At 42.5% G+C, this 11639-nt stretch overlaps 1 protein-coding gene across 1 annotated transcript in view; it reads left to right on the top strand.

Moving 5' to 3' along the window:
• The window catches only part of DEUP1 (deuterosome assembly protein 1), a gene marked incomplete at its 3' end in the record, with an annotated part of 26268 nt that extends 15333 nt beyond the window's left edge, over positions 1–10935 (top strand). Inside the window, exons 5-8 of the mRNA XM_018575253.1 lie at positions 1692–1805; positions 4366–4620; positions 6390–6526; positions 10875–10935. Coding sequence (XP_018430755.1) covers positions 1692–1805; positions 4366–4620; positions 6390–6526; positions 10875–10935 — 567 coding nt within the window. The remainder of the gene's footprint in view (positions 1–1691; positions 1806–4365; positions 4621–6389; positions 6527–10874) is intronic.
• Positions 10936–11639: the final 704 nt, after the last annotated feature.

Genomic DNA, 11639 nt, shown 5'->3' with positions numbered 1-11639 from the left:
TCCGTTTTTTTACAAGGGGCGGACGGCAAGTTAGTTAAAGGAGAACTATGAGGTGAGTGCTTTTCACAATGATACTGTCACAGGTCGGCTCAGTAGATCGGGAGGTGAGCGAACACATACCGGCGTTCGCTCACCTCTCGATCCTGTCACGGCTCTCTGCCGCAACAGGGGAGGGACTGGATTTCCCCCTCCCCGCTCCGATCTGCCAGCGCTGACTGGCGGAACGGACGGGGGAGGGGGCGGGTACAGCTGGCTCTGCCTCTAGATAGGTAGAGCAAGCTGTCAGTCACGCAGCTGGGCGGATCCCGGCATAATTGTCTGGATCCGCTTCAGCTGCAGCGTTTTAGTATACCGCGAGCAGCAGCTTGCGGTATACTCCGGCGTCTCACACGGTATACTGAGCCTAGGGTGACGGGAGGACGCTAGTTTGTGTCCTCCCGTTACCCTAAGGAGAACTATGGGGAAAAGCCTTAACCCCATAGTTCTCCTTTAATGTATCCTCCATACTTGGGGCTTTTTGTCTGCACAGGCTATTTTTTATTTTTTTAAAGGTGAACTAACCATTTAAATACAAACGGGTAGACCCCCCCTTGTACAGCTAATTGTTGGTAAATCTAAAAGAAGGTGGTATGATTGATGAATTATGTGGCCAGCCTAAAGAGACCCTGTCACCAGACAAGTCATTTTAACCACAATCTACGAACCTTTTAAATGGAATGCATTGTTTTGCAAGGCCCTGCCGTCACTTGGTTATTGGTACCTCTACTGTAAAAGGATATTTTACAGGGATTGCATTAGAGCTGCAGCTAACGATTATTTTCAAAATCGATTATGTCGATTAGTTGTTGCAGCCCTAGAGTGCATGATCAGGTTGTAACACGGCATAGACAGATGTACACGTGTATCTAAAATATTAAAGTTGAGGAAAAAAAATATTTATTTTTTTTGGATAGTGTGGGGAGCACGGTCAGTACTTCAGGCTTTATAAGGACTGTCATTCCGCTTTTAATGCTTCCATTTCTATTATGTAGGCTAGAAAACTCACAGCTTCCTTTTCCCCCCCTGTGCGCTGTATTACGATGGCCCATTAATTCCTGTGAGGTCGTTTCATCTCAGTCTCTGCGCTGTAATTAAGAAATATCTTTTGGTGCGCAGCTTGTCTCTCACTGATATAATGCTGCGAATCCCTGTGGTCTACCAGAGCTGTTTCTCTGGTAGTTTGTTGTTTATTGGCTGTGATCGCTTTGATTCATTGAGTAAACAGTGATTTCCCATAACGTCTTCCAGGACAGCATCACAAGATGGAATCTCCTCCTGCTGTCCTGGAAGACTAATGGAAATAGAGTTACCGGTAAGTCCTAACTCTGAATTTCTGAGTGCAGAAATTTACAGAGGGTTCAGCGTGCTCTAATTCACAGTGTAATTACTGGCATGGCTCACGTAAATTATTCACGTATGCTAGGAACATTTCAAGTTACCAGACTTACATGCTTATTCAGTAATGTGAGAAGCAGTGGTGCGCAAAGTGCACCCAGTCATAACAACCAATCACATTTCAGGTTATTGTTTTCTAATAACTTAAAGTGAAACTCTGGCTTTGCTTCGCTAACTGTATGTATAGGTCCTAGCAGTGCTATGTGTCTCACACTAATGGATATGTTGTATTTGCTTCTCTTTTCTCTCAATGACAGGAATACAAAGTACAGGCTAAACAATGGCAGAAACAGAGATTGCTTTATCAGAATAATTTAAATGCATTAACCGAGAAGACCAATGCCCTGCAAGAAAAATGTGACTTTTTCCAGGTATGTATTCTACTTATATTCATTCTGCCGGGTACAGGCCAGATGAGCTGCACTGACGGAACTGTTTTAATGTTAGATAAGTGGGTCATGTGTGTACTTGCAGTTAAGGCCATGTAGCTCTTTCACAAATAAAGCTGGGTATATTCACAGTAATTACCAGTATCTAGTATGAGAATCTTCAAGAGATTCTGACCATGGAATTCACCAAAGTAAAAGGAACAGCCCATCCATAAACAAGAGCAGTTAGTCCATCTGGCCTTTTTTTTGGGGGGACGATTTGTTGTGTTTACTTTGCACATGCTCACAATAATGGGACAAGGTCCTTTGGCACCCTAAGGCCACGATGCCAAAGTACACCCATTCAATGCCCTCCTGCAGCTGAGACGGATTGTGCTTGCATGTCTGCACCTACGAAGGCTGTTGCCTTGTGCAGAAATGACAGGCAGTGTCTGCCAGCTTTAGGGTTGCCACCCTTTAGTCCATGGAAAATGGAAGGGGCTGGGGGGATTGTGATTTAATAAGTAGTCTGACAATATAAAGTTAAAAGAACACACACACTTCTGCCTCCAGGCGCTTCACCTAGGTGAGGGTGATGTCACACAGCCTCCTGTTATGGAGTGTGGAAGGGTAAGAGCCTATGTTAAGCTTTAATGGCTGTCTGCAGTGGACAGATTGCAAACTCTAAGCCACTGCCTTACAATTAGCAGCAGCAATGTCAGCCTGTCTTGACAGCTCCATGATCTGACAATTGGGCTACCAGTCCACTAGATCTGATAAGCAGACTTAAAGCCCAAGATGCATTGGGGTGCCATCAGAATGAAAGCTACAGCATACCATGATATTTTAGGCCATTGTGTGCTTGCAACCTTGTGGCAAAATGTGTGGGGGAGTACCTTTTTTATCAGTATGACTATACCCTTGTGCACAAAGCCAGCTTCCATAAAGGTAAGTTTTAATGAACTGGTTGTGAAGAAGTCAGCAGCCTGCACACAGACCTGACCTCTACCCCACGGAACCTCACTGGAATGAATTGGAACATCCACGACAGTGCCTGACCTCACCAATGCTCTTTTGGCTGAATGGGCACAAATTACTACAGATATCCCTGAAAATCTTGTATAAAACCTTCCTAGCAGAGTAGAGGCCGTTATAGCTGCAAAGGGGGGCCAACTCCACGTTGATGCCCATGATTTTGGACTTGGATGTCTAACAAGCTCATATGGGTGTGATGGTCAGTTGTCTACAAATTATTTTACCATATAGTGTACATCCAGTACCTTTTAATCAGGATACGGTATTTTTCTTCATGGTCTATCAACTGCATTGGTTCATGTTTCATTTTAAGAGTGGAATCTTTATTTTCAAGAGTACTACAATGGCCTTCCTCAGTCACAGCATTGCTGTGGAACTGGAGCTCTTGCATATATGTACAGTGAACATTCTCGGCTTCCACCTCAGGATGTCTATGTGACTGAAGTGGTTAAATAATAATGTGGGCATTGCATTACACACTAACTGACACCTTTTCAATTCTTTCATGAAACAAATGAAATTGGATTTATTTAATGCTATATTTAATTTTATCTTTGCTTGGAGCATTGCCAGTATAAAATGAGATTTGTGGACATGGAGATACATGAGCATTAGCACTTAGTGAAAATTGTTTTCCTCTGTCTAAGCAAGGTCATCAATGTACACTCCATCAAAAAGTAGAAGGTTTACATCTGAAGAGCACCTGTGCTGTAGTAATAAAGATATGAAGGAGGAGGGTAGGGGAGACAGACAATTTTACTTTGATATTTGTTTTTTTGTTAAATGATCACATTTATTTCATAGCGTTCTGCAGCCTTACACATTTGGATTTAGGCATATAACAAGAGAAACCCAAGTCAATCAACATTGGGGAGATTGACCTTCACTTTGAGATCTATCTCCTAACCATCTCTTTCGGTTACCGAAACATTTCGGCCGAAAATGGCACTTTTGGCAAATTGCTGAACGTGCCATGACGGCAGGAAATTCAGTGTATCCCAGCTTCTTTCCTCCCCGCTGGGCGCTGGTCTGTGTGCCTTCCGATGCAGCGCCAGAGTCACTCTTCTGCGTCATGCATGCTACTGGTGACCCATCAATGCAATGAATGGCCTCATTGCATGGGGCAGAAGGGGCAGAACCAGGTCTGGCAATCATTTTTGCTTGTTGATAATTGTATCACAGAGCAGCCCAGGTTTTCGGTTTTGAGCAACGTGGAGAGCAGAGTCAGCTTGAAGACAGCTATAAATTGTCTGCTCTTCAACAAATGAAACTTTATACAATTTTGCTCCACACACACACGTACACTCTAATTCACTTTTGTGTAGACTGTCTCTCAGTGTCTTGTCTCCCCTCATCTGCAGAACCTTCTCCAATAAATATTCCAAGCTGCTGAGCAGAAGCAGCGGGCTTTTCGCGGTTTTATTTGTCTAATTGGTGCTCAGAGTCTCGTTATTTTGCCCACAACAAAGAATTCTGTGTGTAATTGTGATCTGAGTGTTGTTTTTTTCTCTCTCTCCTGGCGGTGCAGAAGCAGTCGCAGAGCTATCGGGAACAGCTTTCGAGCAGGACACAGCTGCAGGATGAGCTCATTACCAATAACCAAATTGAAATCCGAAGATTGAGGTGCCAGCTTGATGCCTCGCAGGAGACGATCCGAAGTGACGGGGTCATCATTGAAAACCTCAAGTCTGCTGTAAAAGAAATCACATTAAGCAGGAACTTGCTGAAAGAGGAAAATCAGCAGCTTTTGCAGGAACTGAGGAACTATCAGTTGCACTGCCAGGTAATGCAGTGATAGAACACATCATCTGTCAGCAATACATCTGATCAAATCATAATGAGCCATGTATATGGTCTGACGCAGAGGTCATCAAGTAAATTTACAGCAGTGTAACTCTTAGGCCAGCCATAGAATACCTGAGAGATAGGTTAAGGGTTTGTTCCTTTTCCTTCATTTAACAGGGAACAATCTATGTTTGGTTGCACAGATTTTTCGATATACTGTGGCATGTTTTGGTTCTATGTGTATAGACATTTGAAGTAACCATTGTATCCATGGCTCATTGTTAAAATGCAAGTTGATATCCTCTACTGGACACCCAGAATAATTTTGTTGTCAGCCCCCCCTTTTTATGTTCCTTCCCCATAAAAATCTAAAATATTGCACCCAGCAATAGAAAACTGTAAATACTATACTATACTAATACTCAACTGAACTCTGCTGTCTTTAAGCCTCTGGCAAAGTCTTTAGCATTCCATACTTCTGCAAGTGTCACATGCCTGCATTACCAGTTCTTATGTCACTACATGGCACAGTAGTGAGGTAGGGGCCGGCAGAAGGAGCCATTGAGCATATTGGGGAATGCAGGCAGTCAACACTTCCAGAAGTGTTGAATACTGAAGTGACTTTTACAGCTCACATGAACTTCAGGAACATAACCCGGCATTTTATAGCCACACTAGTCACCTTTCTCCAACCACCATGGTGTCAAATGTGTGATGTTCTTGGACAATCAGCATTTGCATTGACACGTTTCATGACGCCATGGTGACTGAATTAACCATAAGGCCCCCCCCATACACACCGAATCCGTAAGCATCCATTTTTCAACGGAAGGTAACCCAAAAATGTATGTCTGTGAATCAGACCAGTTCACACTGTTGCGTTCCATTGCAGTGTGATGGGGAGGAAACAAAAAGTAAAGCATGTTCTACTTTTTTCAGCGCAATGTAATGTGTCAAAAACAGATGTCAACGGAACGGAAATGAGAGAAAAAAAATACATAGAAGTCTGTCCACTCAGGATATGTTAAATAAAGAATGGGGGCAAAAAAAAAAAAGGAATGTAACGGAAGTCAACAGAGGTTAAAATTGCAGACCTCCGTTGACTTGTGTTTCCGGTCCGATTTTAGTGTGAACGCGCAATAAATCTACCTGTGTATATAGTTTTTATTTTTTTTAGGAAACTATTTTGTAAATGTGTTGCCTAGTTGACAGGCACCTCGACAGCCAACTGAAGGATGACAACACTGCCGCTAATTCAGTCAGTGGCTTAGGGTTGTCATCCTGCAACAGATGGTGCTGTTACTGCCAGAATCTTCAGGTAAGAATATTTGCAAATCATTCACAAAAGAACTATTTGTATAGAGCTAAGGTGACCATACACTGCAAATTTCAGCCAGTTCTTGCAGAACCAGCCAAAATTCGCACAGTGGCTGCCCCTGTCAGCACACTTTCGACCGGCATCCCTCTATCAGCCGGTCAGAAAATCTTCATAGGGCCAGCTTTAGACATGATGCCAAAAATATTGAAAAAAGGTTTTTCAATATTTCAATATAAAAGGTGACGAATTTGCTCATGTGGCTATAAATGCAGCGGTATGTTTCCAATTTGAACTGTGAAAGCCACTTGTATAAATGGTAAAATATCTTCAACATTACAAAACAAGTCCACTTGAATGTGACTACTACTATCTGGAAAGGTCGTTTTATATGTAATGGTTTAACAGATGTACCAGTTAGTCACTGACATCTGTATTTTTTGGCACTGCAGAAAATGCAACGTGAACTCTCTGAAGCTAAAATTGAACTTCAGGCACATGAGGCCCTCGTGAGAGCAGCAGAGCTAGATCAAAGACCGATAAACCTGGATGTGGCTCGCTATCAGAACTCCCAGGGAAGTCCGTTCAGGTATGGCTTATTATTATTATTGGTAGTAGTATTTATATAGCGCTGACAATTTTATGCAGTGCTTTACACAGTGCACATTCACATCAGTCCCTGCCTTCAAGGAGCTTACAATCTCTAAGGTCCCTATCTCACATACATGCATACAGGGCTGATTTACATAGGAGCCAATTTACCTACCATTTATCTTTAAAAAAATATTTGATGAAATCTGGGATAAAGTGAACCTGGCAGTCATTTAGAACTTTTAAAGAAAATGTGTTATGAAAGAAACCTGTAAGCTGCTGCTTTTTTATGTTGTTGGGGTTTTAGAGTGATACGGATGTTTTAAATACTGTTATATGGATTTTAAAGCTGCCTTGGAGTTGGTTGTTGCTAAACTGAGTTTTGCTGTGTCTTGTATGCAACGATAAGAAAGTATCTGATCTGTTGGAGGTACAAGGTAGTAGAAGCAACTGGTTGCTAAATATCACACAGCTTTGCCTATTAGATTTGGTTATAGAAGAGATGGGGTGGGTGCTATAGTTAGGTTAGGATTACATTGCTGTTTAGCGCAGCTTCAATAAAGTACTGCTAAAGCTGGCCGTATACTGTTCACATTTAACCGCAGGAGGCTCCGCCGGCACCTCCAGCTCGACAAACTTGAATCGAAAAATCAAAGGAGCCTTGATGTGTAATGCGGTCTGCGAGTTTGGGGCGTCCTCTCCGTGTCTTGTTTCTCTTCTTTTCTCCTCTCTCTTGTCTGTGATCCATTTCTCTTGTGCTACCTCTTCTGGATTTCCTTTTTCCTTCTGGTTTTTCCTTGTTTCCGTAGTTGCCGGACTGCTGAGGCTTTTTTCTCTGGCTGAACAATTCCCTACTCCCCTCCTTTTTTTTTGTTTTGTTTGCACATGTTGAGAGTTGTCCCTCTCATGCTCCTCGTACTGTGTTTATTTTAGACATGGGCCAGATCTTTTCATGGGGCTCATGGTCCCCCTTGGCTCGGACCTTTCCTTTGAGACTCTATGGTGTATGGTGCTGCCCTGGGGTAGCTTTGGGGTGCACTCCTCTTCACCTTTTACGCACTGTGACCTATGCCTTGTTCCATTCTTGAATATTACTTGTGGTACTATGCTTGTCCCTGACATCTCTTCTTTGTTACGCAGACATGTTGCAGGCTCTTTTCTTTACTTTTGTACTATTATATTATCTTGCATTTTGTTCCATTATTCCCTGAAACCAATAAAATTCTTGTAAAAGAAAAATCAAAGGAGCCAGGCAGAAAATCCTCAGCTGAACAATAACTGCAGTCATTGTTTGTTTGGGTTTTTTGACAGCGATGGGGCATCGGCTGTCGGAATACAATAGCTGGCAGGTGAGATTCCTCCATCCCTGCTCTTCTCTTGTTCAGCCTGCAGGTTATACATGTATGGCCAGCTCAGGGTCAATGATTAGGCATTATAACCCACTACAAACCTTCATTAGTTTAGGCCAATCCAAACAATGCAACTATGAATTCGGTGCACTTAAACGTTGCTGTTTTGCCTTCGGTAAGAAACTTTTTTTTTTTCCCCTGTCCAAATATCCAGCTGTGAGCAAATCAGTTTTGGAGTTTTACCCTTATGAGCAATAGATGGTAGTTTTTCTAGAAGTGATTCAATTAAACATTTGCTTGTTATGGGGAATGCAGACATTAATGGTTCTCTCAGCTGGGTGTATTTAACAAGGTGGAGAGCGGAGTGCAGTGACCCGGGCAACAAATCAGACCGCACCTTTAATTAGTTGTCAGTACAATGATGTGTAATTGATGATTAGTTGCTATGGTGTACTGCACTTTCCTCCGTAAATCAATTGTATGGCTCGTGCAGATGATTCCCGGTTGTGTCAGCGACACTGACCTCTGTAGTTGGATATTAATGTACCAGACGCTGTGGTGAGCACTATTTAGGAGCCCGAACCTTCAGACAGACTGTTAAAGTGGACCTAGCAGAATATCAAACTAAAAACAATGATGTCCAACTGCAGGAACCTTGGCTTGGGTTCATGTACTGTGGTTAGACCTTTGCTAGATGTCTTTGGGCCTTTGGAACCAGGCTGTAACTACAGGGTCTCGATTCTAAATGCAGGGCCTTGACTTTGGACCGTTGAATGACATGAATATAGCTTAGTTCTCAGCCATGTTCATGTCATTGAATGGTCCAGCATGAAAGCCTTTGCTGGCTGATAAGGATCTGCCTAGCACTGGTAATTGTTAGGGGGGTTTGGTTCCAATGTGGATGGGGTCAGCCAGAATCGATTTCCTCTGTAAAGTGTGGGTTTCATATGTAGAGCTTTCCAGCACCACAAAAGTCCAGCTAAGGATTAACAAATGTACATTGTAGGCAAGTCAAGGGGTCTGCAAATTGATTATAGTTAGGCTCTGGAAATATAACTTTGTAGCTTTCCTCCATTCACATTAAAGGGCTCATTTCTAACATTCATATAACCAGCATGTTCCATACTACCCTTACTAACATTTAAGCTGTGTAAATGATTATTTTCAAAAGTACTTCATGTAAAAGATTTCTTAACATCTCGCTCTTGACCTTCAAGTTACTGAAAAGTGACAAAGACCGGCTCAGAAGATATTGTTTGGTAAAATGGAATGAAGTTGTAGGCTTATCTTTGGTGTTGGCTGAAGGCCAGAAGCAGGAGCTTTGTGTGCAGGAGAGGGTACTTCCTGGGCAGAAAGTACTTTTCTACTCTGTGTTAGCTATGTGTGCCAATAAAAATTACCAAGTGATACAGCCAGTGGTCAATGTATAGCATGCAATTAGATGGATATAAAACTGTAATGCTACCATTACAGTGAAGGGCATACTAGGGGGCAGTATGTGCAGGAGAGAAGTGTTTAAGGTATAAGAAGGGGTGGGAGGAGAAAGATCGGGGAACGTATATGATGGGGCAGTATGTGGAGAAGAGGAGTGCTGAGTATACCAGGGGTCAATTTGTTCAAAAGAGGAGTAGAGGGTATGAAGGTGGGCAATATACTTTGTGGGTCCTTTGACCCACAAAGTATAGCAGGTTTTGAGATAGGTCCGGGAACAGGGGGAGGCTTTGGGGAGATGGGGAATAGGACTTGTTGCTGGGGAAGCAGGAAAAGGGCAGTGGAGGTGAGATGACTTTAGGGGCAGTGTAAATAAGAATGATCTTTGACATGGTGCATAAAATAAATGTGAGGGATTATAGCATATATGCTGGGTTTCTGTCAGTTTTTAAAAGCTTGAAACCACCTGCTGTGTGTTTACATTAGAAAGCTGACGGGCTGCCCAGATCTATTCTCATTAGAAAAGGTCAGATTATCTCCAATGTTCTCAATTTTGAAAATGAATGTATTCACAATCTTCACAATACAATGCCATAGAAAAGGATTTAGAGGACTCTGCTCATGAGAGTTTATAATCTACAAGGACGGGCAAGTGATACAGAAGGTAATAACTGTGAGGGATGAGCCGATTGAGGGAGTAGATGTACAGAAGAGGTGGGATAGGCTTCCCTGAAGAGGTGAGTTGTCAGAGATTGCCTAACTGCAGACAGATTAGGAGATAGTCAAATAGATTGTGACAGGAAGTTCCAGATGATGGGATAGAGCCGGATATGTGGTGATAGGGAGTTCCAGAGGATGGGATAGGCTCTGGAGAAGTCCTGGAGGAAGATAGGTTAACTTTAAGCTTTATACCCTTTTCTTGTACAGTATTTTAAGGCAGCATAGGTTGTGTCACTGAGATGTTCCACAATGCTGAATGACAGCTGGCACTGTTACTTCTGCCTTTGCCAACATTGCCAAGGAAATGGAAAAACAGCACCAAAGTACATACAACTTCTACAGGCCATAAATGTGACAAGATGCAAAATAAATACTCTGCTCATTTACTTAGTACCTGGTGGTTAGTCGGCTGCAAACCCTTCCTAGGACTGAAGATGAGGAGCTGAGCATGCCCTGGGTTATGGAAAGGGGTCATTTTTGAGGGTCTGAGTACAAAATGTACTTTTTGTCAGATAAAAATTCCTTGTTTGCTTTACATTCACACTGTTTTTGTTTTTTTTCATTGTTAAAAAGAACAGTGTCAAACCTCGACTCTTTAACGGCATTTATGTGTTCCAGTGACAGGTCCACTTTAATTACCTCCAATACAACTTTCGGTGTCTTGGAAGGTTTCGAGGCATAATGAGATCTGTTTCTACTCCATCCACTTGGTTCACTGTTTAATTAGAATTAAAGTCTGATTACTGACAGAACTCTCCTGGATGAGAGGCAATTAAATTGGATGCCTGTACCTGCTCCTTGTATTTCAGCAGAAAACATGTGTTTTTTTTTCTTCTTTCGTTCCAGCTACAAGGAGTCTAAGAACAAAGAGCAGATTCAGAAGATGTCTCATTGCAGACAAGATGAGGTAAACGCGGTGACTTATTGTACTTGTGTTGCAGGGAAAGGTTGATGTTTACATGCTCACTTCCTAGGTGCATTCAAAGGTTATCCTGTACTTGACAGATAGGAATAGCCCGGAGTGAGCACAGCAATGGCCACTGCAAACTGAAATGTTCCTTTCATTGTAGTTGGCATAAATCATCTTCACAGCCCCCACATTCTTTCCAATATAAATTATGAAATATCCTTTAGGTAAAGATCTTCTTGCTTTTTGCTTATGGTGTATCACAAGCCGTTCTGTCTCTGCCTTGTTAGTAACATTCAGATTTCATATTAAAGAGAACCAGTTACCACAGAGCTTGTGTGGGGACACTTATGAAGTATAACCTAATTTCATAATAATTTGACTACAGTAGGTGCACTGGGGATGGCAGACTAGAAAAATTCAGGTTTTTCTGATGGATTTTAATGTGCTCGCTGACCATGCAATAAATATCCCTCCAGCATGTTCTAGTTATGCCCCAGGTCCTTCTAAATGCTGTATAAGTCCAAGTTTTTTTCCAAGCTATAAATTCGGGCTGCCAGCAGGATCTTGAGCAGGCTTGCTCTACCCTTGGGTCTTTGTCCTGGGCTGGGCCTGCCTTGAGGTCTTTGTTCCATTCCAGGCTGAGGTCATGCTTCCAAGCTGGGTCTGCCCCCTTGGGGTCTTTGCTCCAGACTAGGTCTGCC

The sequence above is a fragment of the Nanorana parkeri genome, unplaced genomic scaffold, assembly GCF_000935625.1.
Source record: "Nanorana parkeri isolate BGI_ZX_2015 unplaced genomic scaffold, ASM93562v1 scaffold3701, whole genome shotgun sequence".
Lineage (NCBI taxonomy): Eukaryota > Metazoa > Chordata > Amphibia > Anura > Dicroglossidae > Nanorana > Nanorana parkeri.
This window is presented reverse-complemented; position numbering and strand designations above follow the sequence as displayed.